At 41.0% G+C, this 19,410-nt stretch overlaps 1 protein-coding gene across 20 annotated transcripts in view; it reads left to right on the top strand.

Annotated features, from left to right (window-relative positions):
* ABLIM1 (actin binding LIM protein 1) overlaps positions 1–19,410 on the top strand; it is a 189,811-nt gene that overhangs the window by 134,069 nt on the left and 36,332 nt on the right. For 14 of the 20 annotated variants that reach the window (XM_068198155.1, XM_068198147.1, XM_068198154.1 and 11 more), the window contains 3 exons: positions 8,136–8,223; positions 12,794–12,852; positions 15,190–15,252. In XM_068198155.1, coding sequence (XP_068054256.1) covers positions 8,136–8,223; positions 12,794–12,852; positions 15,190–15,252 — 210 coding nt within the window. Of the gene's footprint in view, positions 1–8,135; positions 8,224–12,793; positions 12,853–15,189; positions 15,253–17,596; positions 17,645–19,410 lie in introns of all 20 variants that reach the window. The other 6 variants (XM_068198145.1, XM_068198142.1, XM_068198141.1 and 3 more) reach the window with 2 other exon arrangements.

Here is a 19,410-nt window from a genome sequence, read left to right as displayed (position 1 = left end):
TTTTTTTTTTCTCTTTAGTTAATGTTATTTCAGTTCTTGTGATTTGGACCTGCGGCAGAACATCTTAAAATTGTTTGGTTTTCCTTTTATGGTTACTTTAAGATCTAGGAATATGTATGTTCCTTCCAAATGCCACATGCATGTATAATTATATGTACATATCTAACACTGCTCTCTATTTCTGTTTGTCCACACATGCAATCAGATCATGTTTGGAGATATATGCTAATTTCTGAAAATGCTAAAAAGATTTTCTATTAGGATGAGGTCCAGTATTTGTTACCTGCTGTCAGGTGCAAAACTTTCTTATTTGTGAAACAGTTCTGTTGAGTTTTTTAAGATACAAAGGAGGTTTGTTACTGACTTTCTAGCCAAATTTCAGCAGGTTGGAGTCAGCTGTATTTCTAGTGACTGAGGAAGTTCTTACCAGTCCAAGTTACTTTCATTTTGGAGCAATTTTTGTAGCACTGCAAATGCAGCTGCAGTGGATGTGACCTGCTAATGCACAAACATCAGGCTCTGTTATTCGAGGTCCAGCCAGAGGAAGGGGTCGAGGGACCAACAGTCACTTCATGTGAAGAGTTAAAAGGAGAAGCAGGGTGGTGTCTCCCCGCTCAGCTCCCTTATTCCTGATAACTCAGTGGCTCTCTCATCCCCTAATGAGAGAACTCGAGGAGGATTGGGAAGCAGGAGTTTCCCGGTGTTGCGGAAGACTGGACATTGTGTGTATCCGGTCCAAAAACCCATTCCCAGGGCTCCCTGCTGTCCCTGCCCTTGTGCCACAAGGCTGGCACTCGTCACTGAACCAAGCCAAGGGCTTTGCTCTGCTCCCAGCAGGCTGGAGGCTGGGGCTGGAATGGCTTTCACACCGTGCTGCAGACATGGGGCACTCGGAGCAGCTCAGCACACCTACACTGCACTCTTGCAGTCAGCACAGGTCTTTCCTGGCTGCTGGAGTCAAAATTACAGTTCTTCCAGCACGAGGCTGTTTGGAAAAGCCTTGGCACTATGGTGGAGTTACTGTAAAGTAGCTTTGCTGGTTAATTCAAATTACAAACTAGTTCAGCAATATGAATGTGGATGCAAGCAGGTCCTTCAGTTTCTGAAATATCTTTTCATGTCAAAAAGCATGCTGGACAAAATGCATGCAAGATAAAGGAGTATTTACTTATCTAATGCTTTGTGAAACCTAAAGATTACAGATGATCTAGAAAGCCCACACCTCTTCTTATAAACTGGACCTATTCCAGCATTGTTGAGAAATAGAGAAGGGATTTGTGTCAGATACTTCCTGCTGAGGAGTTCAGAATTTAAAAATAATCTTTGCAATAAATGGAGTTTAAAAGAGAATTAAATGGTGGATGCTGGGTTTTGCCTTCATATGCACCTAAAATAGGGGTAATTAAGGCAGTGAATTCACAGATTTGTATTATAATTAGATACAAATGAAACTTAACAAAATATATAATATAGTACATATATTTCTTCTGGATTGCTTCTGATTAACTACAAATTCAGTCAGTGGGATTAGATTTCTTGTGCATAAATCTAACATAAGATCCTAACAGAGATGATGCTGCAATCCTGGTAGTAGGCAATAAAGCTGTGTTTGCAGTTGCTTTGCTCCTTTGTACTGCCCACAGGATTCTAGCCAGGCACTTTGGGCTCCTGTGGGTACATTTCTTAGTTGAGTGGAATTCCCTTCTTTGTACTGACCTGCTGTTAACGTGTAAGTAACCTGAATTTTCAGCTTTGGTCCTGTGTGTAGTAATAGGTGGATTTGCCCTGTAAAGACAGAATAACAGCTCCATAAAGACCATAACTGACAGCTGAACATCTCACCTGTGTGTGCAACTTGCTCAACTTTGGGTGTTGCAGGAAAGTGAGAACTCAAAGGAGAGCTGACAGTGCAATCACAAGTAACTTCCAGGATCTTACTAAACCAAGTGCAGTTGGTGTTCAGCTGCCACGAGGGCTGTTTCTTCATGCCAGTAGCGCAGTTTCACAGCTGGGGATTTAGCCTGAATGATTACTCACATCTCTGCTATAAGGAAAACTGTACTCCATGCAGTGAATAATTGCACTGCTGTCAGCTGCAGCTGATGGGTATGACACTATTGTGTGTGGAGAGAATTAACAGTAATAAGTTACAAAGTTTATTATGGTCCATCCATTAAGGAATATGCTGGCATGACATTGTCAGTCACTGTTGTAATGCTGGGAAGTATTTTGTGTATAAAATCAGACACTGGGCATGAATTAACAGTGCAAGTGTTCATAACAGCAGGGCAGCTGGGGTTTTGTCTCACCCAAGGCAGCACAGCAATCAGTGGTGGGCTCAGAGGGTCTCTTCCATGCATGTTGTCATTCAGATTTATGGTCACGGCCTCACGCTCCATTTCCCATTTTTCCCCAGTCCCGTTTGTTGCAGCTCCATCAGCTTGGGAACTGCCAGTGTGAGCTCTGCTTCCTGCTGCTCCATCCTCCCGCAGGTTGAACCGAGGCACAGGCTCTGCTGAGAGCTGCTTCTGTTGAGATGTTGTGACAGGAGTATAAAAAACAGCTTTAGAAGGTCCAAATTTTAAAGATGCGTATTAGACAAGGACTAATTTTTAAGAAAATTTATTACACTTTCCTTCTATTGGTAGTAATAAAGAAACTTATGGTAGATTCTGAAATCATTTGGAAGCAAAGAAACACTTTTATTTTGTTTTCTGAGCGCAGATATTTGTAGTGACTTGCTCAACAGATAAGAGCCTGGGAAAAATGAGTGGACAGTTTGGGTCAGGATGTTATTAGAAACAAATTTTGGTCTTCATAGTGTTTATGCTATTCCAGCCACTTGTGAGATCACAGAAGCCTGCAGAGAAGGCAACAATGGAATTTGATGTTACACCAAACATCAAACAGGGTTGAAGGTTCTGTGACCTCTGCAAGTAATTAAAATAAAGCTTCACTGGAAAATGGAAGGCTACTGCCACAGATCCTGTTTTACAATTCATGACATTCCTTAAGGGGTTTAAAAGATGAGTCTGAATTATTCTTTGTGCTTCTCCAAAGTCCTTAGGAGAGTTAAGAAATCAAGTCATTCTCCTCAGAGTAATGGTAGGAATAGATACTGGATAGGTTTGTCTCTCAAATGGGCCTATAATAACTGTTCATAAAAAAAAAAAAAAAGGAAAAAAGGGAAGTGCTTTTACTCTCAGAAGTACTTTTTCACCTGCATAATAATTTTGGTAGTATTTAAAGAGGAAAGTAAAGCTTTCTACATGTTTAATAGCTCTCTGTCAGGTGACTGCTCAGTTATCTCTGAAAGGAGAGTGAACGAGTGCAGCTGTGCAAATGTAACACAACAAATATGCACTTAATTGTGTCCTTTGGCCAGCAGAACATGTCTGTGGTAATTAGTTCTTCCTCTACCAGACCCACTGGCATGTGAGCTCTCCTAGTGCTATTCTTGTTATTGTTCTCTCTGGCTCTTGTTCACTGTTGTTCTGGAAGGAAGGACAGAGCTGAAGGCATGAGTAATAGGAAATCTTAAGCTCTCACGTTCACCAAAGAGGAAAACATTTATTTAATCAGCCTAGAGCTTTACAGACACTCAGAGAATAAAAGTTAGTCTTGTGGGAAGTGGGGGCAGAGGGGTTGGACTCAGAAAATACAGTCCTTGGCTTTTGAAGTGCTGTTTCCCGGGGGTTAACACCGTGCAGGGACTTTTTCAGCTGGATTTTTGGGACATATTGTGTCAGCTTGTCTGCAGGTGCATTTGCAGCTCCTGGGTTGGAATAATTCTTGCAATACCCACCACTGCCTTCCCTGACAGCTAGGAGTGGCAGTACATTTTTGTCTTCTGGAGGTCCCCAAACAAGCAAAGTTAATGAAGTGAAGGCAAATGGGCACTGTGCATGTTGTGAACAGGTTGGAGCATCAGCAGGGTGAGAAGGTTGTGCAGGAGCTCACAGAGTGGTGTTCAACTGGTGCTTCAAGAACCTCCTAACCCTTTAGTTTACCTTTTAAACTGGCAGAGGTGTCTAAGCTGTGTGCACACAGTGTGTAACACTGTGCCTCTCTTCTGCCACCTCTGTCACTCAGGACAGCTGGGCAGGGTCACTCCCCCATCCCGTTAGAGGGAGCCTTCAAAGCTCTCTGCAGAGTCCACAGAGGCTCTTAGCCAAGGAGGATTTGCAACATCCAAGTTAAGCCATCTGGGAGAATAGCATGCTGGGTAAAGGCTGGAAATGTATAGCTTCTGAGTCTGAAAAGGTGATCCATGAAAAATCTGGTCTGAAAAATGTGGTTTCTCATTGTCAGCTATTATTACAGGTCTTGGTATTCTTATAATACATAACAGAGCTTGTACTTTTACTCATGATACGTGGGACATGTCCTCTGCAGAGTAAACACATCCAGCTCCCTTGTGTAGTCCATCATCCATGAATTCTGGTCACTGAGCCTTCAACTGTTCTTCACAAGCATTAGAGATGTGATTACATGGTTTTATTTTTAACACTGGTTATGAAGAATACATTTCTATAATGGTTTTCCTTGGTAGTGTTTCTCCAAAGTATTTTATGTAGAACATTAAATGTCATTTAACCTGCTTTGTAGACTGGGAAACTGAAGGTCAGTGTTACACAGACTTGATTCCAGTTTAAGTCTTGAAATTACCAGAATAAATAGATCCTTAATACTACCTAAAATAATGTTGTATCTGTTTCATTCTTGAACATGAATATAATGTGCATATTGTGGACAGTATATATTTATTTGTAGTATATAGAAAATAAATAAAACTCTTACATCTTTGATCAGTCACTGATCAGTGAGATTTGCAGAGCCATAGAAGGCTACTCAAATTTAGCATCCATTTATCTACATTTATAATTATGCTTGTAGAATTCCTTTGGTCACTGTTTCTTCACTCTGCAATTCTAAGGCTCTGGAAGTATTTGGTAAATGAGAATGCACTTCTGCTTTTTTTAATTTAATTTTTTCTGTTTGCTCTGTTCAACTGGGATTTTATTTGAGAACCGATTTCAGATTTTTCAGTGTGGGTGGAAGTTAAATAGGCAAGTCAGAAGAGGTTGTATGTTGTCATAAATTGATAACTGATGTTCTTTGCTTTTCGGGCACATGTAAGTGTCTGATGATTTAACAGAGACTTTATAGGCAGTGACAGCAACACATAGGTTTAATATTTCATTTGACAATAAACTGCTGTCAATTCATTCAATTCCATTTAACAATTTGAAGTAAAAACGTTAAATATTTTTTTGGTTGCGTTTAGCACTTCTAGCTGAGCAAACCAAGGTATTTACTGCAATTAATTTAGCTTATTCCATCTTATTTTAGGGACAGTCCTCTAAGATATGGGTCACAGTTCGTGCTTGATGGTTTGGATAGTCCTGATGACTCAACCAAAGTGAAATAAATCAGAAGGGACCAAAAGCAGTGTGATAGATTAAATCCCAGTATCTGCATAGCACAGAGAACTGCAAAGGATTTCTGGATGTGAACTTGGGAAGGGGTGAGGACAGCTCCGCAGAGGGAAAAAACAGAGCCTTTAACCCTCTCTCACCTTGACTGAAGAATGTTTGGGGCAAATGTGCACTTAACCAGTGTTTCCTGGTCCTGCCAGGAGGATTGAGATGCAAACCTTTTAAAGCATAGCACAGTAGCATGAGATCCCAGAAAGCTGTATACTGAGCACACTGAATGAGGGTTTAGTAGCCCTAAAAGAGCAAAAGCAGATGTCTAGAAAGTGTGAATATATCAGTGACTTGTAGATGCAAAGGTTTGTCCTAATACATTATAAATGACTGATTTTTAGCAACCATTTTCCCAGATGATCACACCAAATCAGGCATAGCAGGATGAGGCCTGAATTAGTTGAGATTCAGAATGCTCTCCAGCAAATACTTGCTGTAGGAAGGATCCCACTCATGAGCCAGAGAAACCGTACAGAGGCAGAAAACTCATGAAACTGTTTTGGAAGTGTTTTAACAACAACAATTGCAGCTGCTCTGGTATGTCACTCCCCCAAAACCTCTCCAGTGCAGGGTGTGTTCTCACTTGGACTGGCAGGGTTGTGTTATCTGGGGCGTGGTGTTCATTCATCATCACTCACAGCAGGCTAAAATTTAGCCAGTTGTTTCAGTCACTGGGAAGGACCTGATAAACTCAAAATTGATCCCTTTGGCTGTTTGGAAGAGGCAGGTGTACGTGGCTTGAACTATATTCCCTTCACAGTAGCTTATCAGAAGTTTTCCCAGGAAAACAAAACTTCAGAGAGGTCACAGGTCTATGCATAATAAGGGGATGAAGTCTGGATTTCTTTATCCTATAAACTCCAGTCTTGAATGAAACTAGTGGGACACCTCAGAGGTTAAATAATTGCTAGGAGGGAGAGCCAGAGATGAAGAAGGCAGCCAGTAATGAAAATGATAGAGAATGAGCATTAACTGTGTTTTCTCTCTCAGTTCAATATTAGCTTTGTTGCTGCAAGTCAAGCATCAGTTCTGTGTTTTCTCCCTCATTTGCTTTTCTTCCTTGAGTAAGCAGATTTTGTAGTGACTTCTCATTTTCCCTTTTAATAGAGATCCTGTTTTGCCTGATAGCTCTAAATCTGCTTTACTAAGAACACCTAAATCCCATTACTCTCCATTTGGTGGATTTTGCCCCTGAAGTGCAAGAATCAAAAGTAAATGCAGGATCTGATTAAGAGAAGTGCAGGCTTTTTGCAGGTGAACAGTGAAATGTATAACTAAAGTAACAGCACACTGAATCCTCTTCTCTGGCCTTGCGTTGCTGAAGTTCCTGGATGGGAGTTGTTAAATTTGAATGGTGCAACTTTAGCTGTAGAAGAGCTGGGTGGTAGAGCTGATTTTCTGGTAGCTGTCAGGTACTTTAATCCATGTCCTTCGTCATTTAATTTGCATATATATGTTTCAATAAAAAGCCTGTGTAGTGAATGCCGTATGTGAACCAAAAATATGTTGTTCTCAAAAGACAAAATGAAAGGTTGGATTTAGTAATGTTATGGTCTTAAGTACAATGAGGTAGGAAATGGTTTTGATGACATTTTACAAGTCAGCTGTAGAGTAAACAGATATTTTGTGCATATAGCATCTGAGTGGATGGGGAATATTTGTGAAAAAGGACTTGAGGTTAATTTGTCTGGAAAGCCAGATACAAATACAAAGACTTCTAGAATTCTTTACTTGTCACCATGAAGGGTCATTTTCTAGCATTTCTCTATTCAAAAGCCTGATGTGGACATTTTTTGCTTAGTTTATGAGGAGAGGAAGCTAATGTATTGATTGCTTTGATCTCCTAAAGAGCAGAAATCGCATTATTAATATTTATACCTTGATTTTTCCTGTCCTTACAGGCCTGAAATCTGATCAGCTTTACATATTAATGGTATCAATGTGTTTAAGAGACTGAATGACTCAGTGGATTTGGATTTGGGTAACAGGATCTAGGGTATTTAGGACCTTTACATCAGTAGTTCAAATTCAGGTCAGGCTGTCTGTGCTGGTGCAGCTTCTGAAGTCGGGGATCTGGGAATTAAATTCATGGTCCCAGAAGTGGCTCTAGAAAGCTCTCTTTACTAATAGCCATGTCAGCAGTGTGGGGAAGAAGGCCAAGGAATGAAATGGCAGGTTGAAAACCCATTCATTGGCAAAATGAGGAGACAGCAGATTTGCACAAGTTAACTGCAGTGTGACATTCATTGCCTTGGACTGTTGGATGATTTAAAAAGATGTTTGTCAAATCCTGCAGAACAGGTAACTTATGATGTAGCTGCTAGCCAGGAGGACACTGATTACTTGAATGGGAAGGTGTGAAGAGGAAGGGCTGTTCTGTGTTGTCTTTTCTCTTACAGACGTTTTCCCAAGCAGTCACTGCTGGCCTCTGTTGAGGACAGGATAGACCTCAGGGCTGAAGCAGTGTGGCAGAGCTCACATTCTCAGTGCTGTTGTCACATTATGAGGGCAGTGTTGTATCAAAACAGGTGAACTAGAAGAAAAAAGGCAATGGTCAGCCAGAAAATGATTGAGTGCTCAGAAAGCAGTGCAATGCATTTGTCCCTCATGTTCCTTTTTTTTTTTTTTTTTTTTTTTTTTGTTTAGGCAGGTGACAAGCATTATCATCCAAGCTGTGCACGATGCAGCAGATGCAACCAAATGTTCACCGAAGGAGAAGAAATGTATCTGCAAGGTAAGGATGTCTCCATTCCAAAAGAAGAAAATCAGGCATCGTGATTTTTCTGTCACAGACGTCAGGAATTTATAAACCATCCCCATGTAATATGTCCAAGGGGGACTATAGTCATCCTGTCCTCAATAGTGTTCTCATGTTTTTTCACTTGATACCATTTTGCTCTGTTAGGTGGCCCTAACTGTAACTTTGCAGGGACTCTGCACCCTTGCTGAGGCAGCCTGTGCTTGCTAAAAAATGAAATTTAGTAGGCTGCCTCTGAATTTGACATCTCATGGATAGTTTAGCCCCAGAATGGTGTGTGAGATACCAGACAAAGTGAAGGAATTTCCCCTGATTGCTGCTGATCAGTTTCTGTGCTATTCTGGACCACACTCCAGACTGTAAAAGGCAAGGGAAAATCTTCCAGAAGCTGCCATGAATTTGCTTTGAACCATGTAGACCTCGTTCCTCATGCACATTGACAGAGTCTATCCTCCAGTTCTCAATTATATTTGCTACCCTTGCCTACTTCCCTTTTATCTGGTCACATCTCTCTTTTTATTCCCATGTACTTTATTTTTATATCTTTATATAGCCACCTCTTTTTTGTCTGTTTATTTTCATCTCCCCTTTCTTGTTAAGAGTCTCACACTCCCAATTATTGCCAAGCTTGGTTTCTTCATGGTCTTTTCACATAAAAAAGAATGTGCTCTTTTCTTTGATTGAAAAGTATCCTTGATATGAATCCCACCTACTCTCTGAGAGGGTGGTATACTCACTATTAAGTTATTTTTATTGCTTGGTGTAGTATTACTGTTGGTAGAAGGATGTATAATACCCATGTACATAAGCCAGAAATAAAAGTGAAAAAGGCAGATACATGTTGGGCTTTTGTATATTGCATGTAGCTTAGAAAACTTGATTTACTTGAAAGGAATGTAGAAGAATAGTGAAAGAAATATGAAAAGTGTTGTCACAGCCACTTCTTGAAATCCTGAGGAGATGTTCTTACTGGAGGAGTTCCAAAATAAGATAATATTACTAAGGCATTTCTTTGAAGCTAACTTGTTTTATTTTGTAGTTTGTCCTTCCTTGCAGTCCCTCTCTCTCATCTCTCGCTGACCTTACAGCTCAGTCATCTTATTCCAGCTGTGCCCAGAACAGGATGTGAAATGGTGTAGCAGCTCTGCTTGGCAGGAGTAAGGAGAGGCTGGAAGAGGGCTGGGTGGGAGGTGCTGCTTTCTGATGGCAAATTGGAAAAACTTACTTGAAAGCAGCACTTAAAACATCTGGCAAATCTTAGTTTCCTCACATGATGGTGCCTGTAAAGTACAGGCAGAGTTCAAAATGAGCATCAGATCATCCTTTGCTGTCATTAATTAATAACAACCATCTCCAACTAGTGCCATTTGCACCAGTCTAGCAGAGAGTGGGACTTTGTGTTAATTGAGCAGGCTTTGGTGTAAAGTTCTGCAGATCCAAATAAGACAGAAGGTATCACTTTTACTTAAACTAGGCTGGAGTTTGACCTGGACAAGTTCAGGTGGTAGGAAAGGGGAGAGGAGAGAAACCTGGCAGCAGCTTGATCTGCTGTTCTCCTCTTAGTGTATCTCTCTTTCTGTGGTTATGAATCAATGCTCCTGGTGCTCAGTCTGTCTCAGGGGAGGAGCACCTCAAATTGCATTGCTTTATTGTTCACAGGATGTTTTCTGGCTAAATACTGTAATTGCTGAGTGTGCTCCAGACTGTCCTGCCAAAGCTTTCCTTGGTAAATTCAGCGTGCTTGGAAGTGTGAGGACCTAAAAGCTTTTCCTGTGCAAAGCTCTCAGCTGAAATGCATATCCTGACTCCATCCAAGTCACTGCCCCTGGGGTGCAGAATAACAGCATTCCAAGCATTTCTCTGAAACAGAAATACAACACCACAACAATAAAGCTAGAACAAAAACCATGTTGTTGATAAAATACAGAAAAATAGGTGGCTTCCATCTGTCTTCTAATTGTCCTCTCCCTAGAATATGACAGCACTGAGTATTGCATTGTATAATAGAGGAGCCTGGCAGGATTGTGGTAGAAACTTGTATTAGAAATGTTGGGAAACTGGCAAAAGGAGAACATGGACAAACAAGCTCCCTGTCTTGGGGCTTTCTATGTTAAGGATGGTTGGAATAATGCTAGCAGAAACATTCTGGCTTGGCACTGCTCCAACACATGAAAATGAAAAAGAAGCAGCACCAGAAACTGTCTCTTTCCCATTGACTGCCTGGTAATACATTATTTTATGGGTTGCCCCACAAGGCTGTTGCTGAGCTAGGATTGCCCAGTATTTAGAGGGATGCTGATATTGAAATAATGGCATGTGCAAAGTTTAAAGCTGAATAAATGAGCATGCTAGTTGATGTTTGCCAGGTAAGCAAACAAACATATGTTAGGAATGGAAATAATTACAATTTGCTGAACTGTTTCCAGCAGTAAAAGAGAGGAGTGATGCAGCTTGGGAATTTGCACCCTTGCAAGTATTTCAAAACAGTTTGGATGAATAGTATCTACAAAATGTAGGTGGCTCAGAGTTCAAGATCACAAAAAATATGTACATTTAACTTCTTAAGCCTGCTCTGTCTGATTTGGGTTTTTAAATGTCACATCTTTCAAATCTCTTATCATTTTGTGAAAGAAAACCCACAACCCATGAAAATGACATCCAGGTTCCTATATTTCTTGTTCACTTTCAGCAGTCTCACAGGGTGTCCCTAAACAGTGCCAGTTTGTGATAAATACTGCCCAAAATGCAATGACAGCTTTCTCCTCGATGGTAGGGAAAGTTTAACAGAAAAGACTCACAGAATTGTTAAGGCTGGGAAGACTCCTAAGATCATCAACTCCTGCCATTTATCTAACAGTGAGGTGTGGAGGAACAGGGATCATTTTTCTCAGGGCCACACAGGAAGGAAGCTCACAGCTGGATTTGAGACTTGAACTAAAATCTTCTGAGTCTTAGTTCATCCTTGAGCAATAGGTGTCATAGTCAGAGGAGTCTTAGTCAGATCACTTCTTTTAACATGAACTTTTAGCCTTATAACCTGAACTCTCTTCCTCCTGCATGGACAGGGCACAGCTCCCTCCTGATCCTGCAGGCTCTGTAGGGTCCTGGCTCTGAGGCTGCTGTTTGTTTACAGAGAAGGCTCTCGGTGCACTTCTCCCTGTTGTCTGATGGTTTTCCTCTGCCAAATGCACAGTTTCTTCTTCCTTGGCTTAAACTCACAGCCAGACATTTCAGACCTTTGCTCCAGAGTCACAGCACTCTCTCCTGTCTCCTGGTGCTGACTGTGCTGTGTACTGCTGGGAAGTGAAATGATTCCTGCTGCTCTTTACTTCTGCACCAAGCCATGTAAGGGCTTGTTAGAAGAAACTTTCCAGGGTTCCTGACCCATCCTTCTCCTGTCCTCTGAGGGTGGGGTTTCCTCTGGCTGCTTTTGAGCTAATAGTCACCAGCAGGAGTCCTGGACTTGGCTCTGTTTGGTTTCTTTGTGGACAGAGTGGAGAGGTGATGTTCCCTCATGCAGATAGTCAGGGCTCTGGATTGGCTTTGTGGTGACTGGAATGAAGGATGAATTTGATTGCAGCTGCAGTCAGTGTTAAAAATCAGTGTTAGTTTCTGCTCTGTTTCATCTTGGCCAGTACCTTCAGCAGATTTCCAGCAGTGACCACAGCTTACACTCTCTTTCAGAGGACAACTGAAATGGGATGGAAATGCTTCTTGCCCCTGACATCACTCAGTCCATATCCAGCAGGATATTCCTACTTTACAGCATAAGAAAGAATCTCATATTTTGGGAAACAAACAGCAGAGGACTTGCCTTTTTTAGTAGGATATACAGCTGGAATATGCCAGGTGGAAGCACCAGTAGCACGGGGTAGAAGTGCTGTGTGTGCCAATGGCAGGTACGGTGTGCTGGGATCCAGGGACAGGCTCTCTCCTGTGCAGCTTGGCACCACCTGTCATCCTGGCCTCTCACCCACTGCCAGTGGGTCACACACAGCCCTGGCTCTTGCACTGTGAATTCTTTAATCTTGCTTTTCCTTTTGCATTTTACATGAGGGAAGATGTGATCTGAGTAGTACTTTACAGTAACTGAGTGTGACACCTATTTCTCAATGGACTTACAATCAGAAATTCCTTTTTATGTGCAGGGCAGTACAGAAAGGGAGAACGGATCAGGTAACTGTGGCCCAGTTCTTTTGTTCTTACCTCTTAACCTCCAACCTGCCAGAGGAATCCTCTCTCTTTAAGTTCCTCCAGCTGGTGCTTGCTGACTCTGTTGCTGCTTGAGGCTGCTTGAGTTTTAATTAAGAATGTGTGCAAAGTGCTTTGACAGCCTCAGGACAAAGCTGCTGTAGGTACACCAAGGATTTGAATATTTTTTTGTTTCCCTTGTATTTCCCATGAGCTAGACTTTAATGTGAATTACTCTCATAGTTCATACAGATTCGGCATCTGATGCAATGAAGAGATTCTCTTTAATAGCTGGCTTGTCATGAGCAGAATCATCTGCTTTGCTCTGAATAAAGATGTGTTTGTCCTCCCTCAGGTTCCACTGTCTGGCATCCCGACTGTAAGCAATCCACTAAGACTGAAGAGAAGCTCCGGGTAAGCTGAATTCATGGCTCAGTGACACACCATACATTTTGCACACACAGTAATCGAATGTTGTTTTTAAAAGAGTGACTTTTTCCATGTTTTTTTCGCATAGCTGTCACAACTCTGGCAGAATATACAGTGGAGGCACTTCAGAGGTATTGCTCTGATTTTTAGGCTTACCACCTTCACATACCTGTCTCAGTGCACTGCCTTAAAGATAGTGTCATTTACTGACATACAGACGTGGCCAAGTATCTAAGACACTTCATTTCATATCTCAATTGTTGTGAGAGAGACTCCTAAGGAGAAGATATGAACAGGGCAAATGCTACCATATATTTTAGTGGTTTTGCACATCTGTGTAATTGCTCTATAGTTATCCCCTGTTCTGCGTGGTTATTTGCAGCATTTAGACAAGATGAATTCTTCTTTCTTTGCCATCCAAGTAAGCCTCAACCTAAAGTGATCCTGATTTGAATGCCAAAAAGAGCCACAGTTACCCTTGGAGTTACATCAGCATATTCAGACAAACTTTCTGGGTCAAATCCTCGGTGACAGTAATGCTGCACTGATAAATGCTAGAGCCTGGCTTTTTGCATGAACCAGGCAATTCTAAGCCCTTACTCACTGATTCATCCTCCGGACAATTTTCTCTTTTTGACATCTCAGTTGGTCCCTTGAATTTTGCTAATTTCCCAGGATATGAATATTAGAGACTGCATATGAATAAATTGTTGTTCAAATAAGGAAACAAAAGAGGTACTGGTAAGAAGATACCTATGACGTCCCGTGGGTTGTATTCTATGTGGGTCTCATTCACAGGAAGCCACATCCTTTAACATTTATTCCAGTACACTGGTCTGTAAAGCATCCCCCACAGAGAATTTATTATGGTCATAGGTAATGTGCAGATAAATTCCTGTTGAGCAGAGTTCATGTTAGTGTGGGCATAAACATAACTGGCCCTAGATGGGTGTGTGGTCTAGAATGGCCAAACCTCAGTGCAGGTACCATCCAGCATTCACACATTGTTCTGTCCTGACTTTTTGTAAGAGAAAGGAAAATTAAGCCATTCTGGATTTTCTTCCTCATTTAACAGTTTGAATGTAAGACAGTATTTTGGCCATGCTTAGGTGTCAGAATGCTTTTGCCTTGTAGTTCTTGGTTGCAGTACAATACGTCCCTTTCACTTGGACCCAGGAGTTTTGTCAAAGCACTCCTGACTACACTGTGGCCCTTATTAGCCTTCTCCTGCTGATCTTACAAATCAGTTTAAATCAGTTTGCTTGTTTCCATTCCCCATGGAAATGGCTGTAGTCCTCTTCAAGTATTTCCCTTTGTGTCAGTATTCTCCCCCTTCAGCTAATTTTAATTGAAGTGAGTGAGGTAAATGGGATTCACTCACCTGCAAGGCATTGCCTAAGTGAGTCCTTGCAGGAAGAGGAAGTGAGGCTGAAGAAAGCAAATTGAGGGAGCATCTGAGCAATGTGACAGCAGAGCTGTCCTGCAGCACCGTGCTCCTGGAGGAGACCTTCTATGCAGAGGTTAAGTAGGTCCTTCAAAGGCATTGATAAATGCACCATACTGAAGCTGGCTGAGATGCATTGTTTGTAACTTCTACGGTACATCACAGATTGTCTACTCTGGTGCAGTCAGTAACTTATTCTAATATCAGCTAATATCAAAACTTTGGTGACTTTGACACTGCTTCATCCTGTTGACCCAAATGAAGGCAGTAGCGAACAGGTAGGTACAGAAACAAACAAAACTGGGGGAGCTATGTACTATTTGGGCATATCAGCACCAAATTGGGTTACGTACTTTGAATTTCTGTTTTTTATTCAGGGTCAGGCCTAGATTTTCTGGTGGTTCTGCAAAAAGCCAGTGCCATTGCCTATTTGCTTGCTGGGTTTCCTTTCCCTATAGAACAAAACAAAACAAAAACCCCTTTATTACTGAAGTAACTTCAGAAGTTTTCAGCAAGTTCTGTTTTCTCTCAGTAACTGAATTGTAATATAAACTAATCGGCATTTGAGCTGGTCAAGATCTGAGAGGCAGTTCATAAAAGCAATGGTTGCTTTAGATCTTTTCCCTATGGATATTTGTGGAAGTTTACAAAGTCAAAACAAGCAGAAAACAAAGCAACCATGTGCATGTTACAAAAATATATATTGTTTGGTGTTTATTTATGACTGTCCGGCTGTTGTGATTCTGCAGCAGGCAGTAAGTAACAGATACTATAACACAAGTAGATGACAAAAACTTGATTGAAAAACGAGCTTAACCACTGAACTGGGGAAACTGCTTTCCTTTTCACTCATTTTTCCCTTTTGTGTTCCATGACAGCATTCCTCATCTGAGTTCTTTTATCCAAAGAGTCTGGTTCTGCGCAGGCCACGCTCTGCAGAGGTTTGCTGTTGTGTTTTCATAGTGTTGATAATGATCTTCCTTACTGAGAAGATTCTTCATTACTGTCATTTGCTGCGCTTGCTACTACTCCTGCCACACAGCTTTCCTGCTATCACTTGCCACCATGGGCACTGACGCTGTATTTTGCATCACTTGTTTCAGTGTTGCTTGTTAAGTCTCACATTTTTTTATTTGTTTTAATGAAATGCTTAAAATTAACTTTTTTATTTTAGATTCAGATGAGCTTTTGGGGTCTGTAGTATTGATCTTCCAGTATTTCAGAACGTTTTCCTTCTGAAACAAAAATTAGAGTGCAAATATGAAGCAAATGAAAATGGTGAAAATATCTGACTTTAAAGCAATGGTTAAAAAGAAATAGTTTTCCATGAACAATGACTTATGTTTTTAGGAAAAAAAAGCCATCAATTAAGTCACTTCCTTTTTTTATATATATTGACCAGCTACCCATAAATACTTTAGTTGATAAAATGCCTACAAAACCCCAGGTTTGGATATATTCTGTGTGCTGCCTGAGAGCATTTGCCTCTCTAGTCTGGCGCACGTTGACATCTGAGTTACAAGGTCCTCTCAGTCCTCCTGACTCTGGAGTAGCTGTCTGCTTTCAGATTTGACTGAGTTTGCTTTGCACCTACAAACTCCACCCAATTCCATTTCTTCTCCTTCAGGGCAGTGTTTATTTGTTGGTTGTGTCTGCTGTGGGACATGTGGCTGTGCTGGTGCAGGTGCACCTGAGGTAGTTTTCACCTGGTGATGGAGTCCGAGCGCACTGGTGCAGACCTGGAACAGGCTGGCAGCAGGCAGAGAGTCCATGCCACTGGATGTCCTTGGTGTTGGTTTGTGCAGCCTTCCCATCTCTCATTGCACAGTAGATGCAGTCAGTGTCAGCCAGGGCAGGGTGCCTGCGTGAGATCCAGCCTGCAGGATGGGGTTGGACAGTGGAATCCAGTTCTGTGATTCAGTGGGGGTTGATGCAAGCCCTCTACTCTTTGTCCTGAACAGTGGTTTAGTTACTTTAATATTGAACACCTCTCTCTTTGTTAGCTACAGATCTGTGTATCAAGAAAAGACAGCATAAAGATGTGTTATCAGTGCTCCTAAGGAAAGCAGTGTCTCTTCAGTCCTGAGCTTTATGGAATAAAATCTTGGAGTCTGAGAACAGCACTGTGGGACCATTTCACTCATCTTTTAGTGTAGTGACTTTTTGCATTTGGCTTAGTGCACACAAGCCGGAGTGTTGAAATCCAGGAGCCTCAGGATTAAAAACCCAAATCCTATTCAATGTATTAGAAAAATATGCAAGGCAAAATAGGAGCAGCCCATGTTAAAATAAAGGTGTGTTCTCCTTCTTGCTTTGTAGACTGTGTAGGATACAGATATCTTAGGGTATCTGTATTATGAATACAGATGAATATCCTGTTGTGTAAATTTGGTCAGTATTAAATGTGGTTTAGATTTACATGGTGATTCTACAAAGTGTAACTCAAGGCAGATTTTGGCTTCAAGTCTTTTTCTACAGAGTAGACACAAAGGTACTGTCATTGCTGTTGCTATAAAAGTGGGCCAAAGGCTTGAATCTACATGAAAATTGTAGTTAGAAAATAGTAGGATGAAATCCACTGAATTCTCTGAAAGCTTGTGTTGAATTCAGTATGTTCTGGACTTCCCACTTTATTTTCTTGTTCTTCCCACTTAACTTACTCTTGATGAAGGCTAAGTTTGCATGAGTAGTATTGTAGAAGTTTGTTTGGTACCAGCATACCTTCAGTGATTATGTGCTGAAAATTCATTCTCCCTCCTGGCCTTTATGTCCAGAAAGGAAAGAAAAATTAGTTGTAACCTATTAATATCTGTGTCTGAGTGAGTTTGAGCTAAACCTGTTCACTAGTTTTGTCTTGATGCATATTTAGTGTAGAGAAATAAGGAATGCATGCATTTGAAGGAAACACTCTTGTAAGGAGAAGGGTGCAGTTAAACCAGCAGAGAGGCACAAAGAATGCTAACATTGAGGGACTTCGTTGGTCTCGTACAGCCGTTGAAAATTACAGAAATCCAGAGGAATTCCATATTTTATGAGCCCTGGTTCCAAATCCTAATCAACTGTAAAACCTTGCAACTGATAGAGCAGATAGTCAGTGTAAAAAGTGTTGTACTGAGAAAGTCAAATCCCTTACTGTTGCTAAGTCTGCCCAGGACAAGAAACTCCATCCTAATCTTCTATTTATTTAAAATATACTTCACTTAAAGTAGCTTGTGAGGTTTAGAGAATTTGCTTAAGATATAATGTTAAATGTTATTAAGTGAAAACATATTCATTCTTCTGCAGCTATTATCACCGCCTTGCATAATGAACTCTATCAAAAAATTAAGGCAGGTACTGTAAATGGTGACGATGCCTTTGTAAAACGATAGTGCATCCATTTGGCCAGATGTTCTTGGGATCAGTTTTGATCTGGTTGCCTGCACCTGTAAGTTTTTACAGAGCATGATGCTGAACATCTGTATTTGAGAATGCCAGAGCCACCACATTGTAGCAGCACCTGGATGATGTGAATGGCTCCAGTGGGGTTTGTTTTTTTTTTTTTTTTAAGAAGTTATTTATTTAGATGATGTACCATGCATGATGACATAACAAACAGGAGTAAATGCAGATGAACATCTTAAGCTTTGTAGTCTAATACTGAAATATGAAGTTAATCAGTTTGGGGCATCTGCATGGGTGATCTGATAATTGAGCACTCAATTCACGGTGAACTTTAGAGGATGAGCATGGCAGTTGGTATTCTCTCTATCAATCTGCAAATGAAACTGGTAAAGAACTTCTGTGTTGAAGGTAAATGCATGGAATGAAGAACAAAAACATAAAATTAAGAAGTCTGTGATAAAGTGGGAAATACTGAGAAGTCTTGCAAATACTTTAGATGCTTTGTGATCTGTTTTTTCTTTTGGCTCCTTTAATGACATGCATGAATTTTTCTTGACTTAATTTTTTTTTTCATATACTTCATAGACTTTCTGTATTTGGTACAGACATCCTATATTGATATATTTAATACTGTTACAACCATTTGTGTGGAAGAGGAAAGGGAAAAAAAAAAGGTGACTCTCCTACTCTCAGAAAATGTGGAGAAGCCATATACCACCAGAAAAGAAAAAGAAGATTAGCTCTTCATAGAAATTTCCCTTAAAATTCTCCACACAAAGGTGGCTTTATAAAAGGCTGTATTTGAATCCTTCAAGGAAAAGAACAATCATATAAAAAATGTTTCAGATCTCTTTGTAGAAGAAGTAAGGCAGCTTAACTTGTTTTGTTGCTGGGAGTGTAGAACAAGTGTCACAGGACTGTTGTTATGGAAGTAAATACCTCTAAATTATTGCATTCATATTAAAGATTGTGTCCTCTTTCTTCACCAACGTGTGAAAGAGATGCACTCGTGTTATCTCCGTTGTTAAAGGTTACATCAGGGCCAGCCCTATTCCTGCTTTAGCTGATCAGCTCCCCTCCAGGATGGAATTTACACCCCAGTGCAGTTACACCAATAGAGAACTTGACCTCCAGTGTGTCTCTTACCACCTGTGTAAGATAGAGTCACAATGATGTTACACAGGGTCAGGGATGAAAGTGTAACATTCAGTGTAATAAAAGCCGTACCAGGTCACAGGTTTTCAAACAGGAGCTTTCATGGGCCTCTTAGGAGAGGAGCCAACCATAGCAACTAAAAGTATGCCAGAGGAGCAGCTTATATCAAGGAATCTTTGGTGTATGTTTGTTAAAGCAAGCAGCATAAATGTTTTAAGTGCAATGCAATTGTCTTTAGGGGAAAGTGCAAAGCTGTGAAGGATTCCAGACCATATGGGAAGAAGCAGGGTAGGAAAAAACCATCTGTGATGGAAACAGCCTGTGTAACTCAAAATAAGAAATAGGGCAAAGTGAAGCAGGAAGGGTGACAGTAGTTGTACAAGTTCTTTTTCATGCACTGTCTTCAAGGGTATGCTTAGACCTAAGCAAGGTACAGGACTGGGAGCTGCTAGAGAAGCCTCAGAGTTGCATGTCTGCTTGGATTCAGCTCCTCAGGAAAGGAGCAGAGTGTGCTCAGGCTGTGGCTGGCAGCAGGGTGTCCTGACCAGGCAGTGGGGAGC

The sequence above is a fragment of the Anomalospiza imberbis genome, chromosome 8 (assembly GCF_031753505.1).
Source record: "Anomalospiza imberbis isolate Cuckoo-Finch-1a 21T00152 chromosome 8, ASM3175350v1, whole genome shotgun sequence".
In the NCBI taxonomy this organism is placed as follows: domain Eukaryota; kingdom Metazoa; phylum Chordata; class Aves; order Passeriformes; family Viduidae; genus Anomalospiza; species Anomalospiza imberbis.
This window is presented reverse-complemented; position numbering and strand designations above follow the sequence as displayed.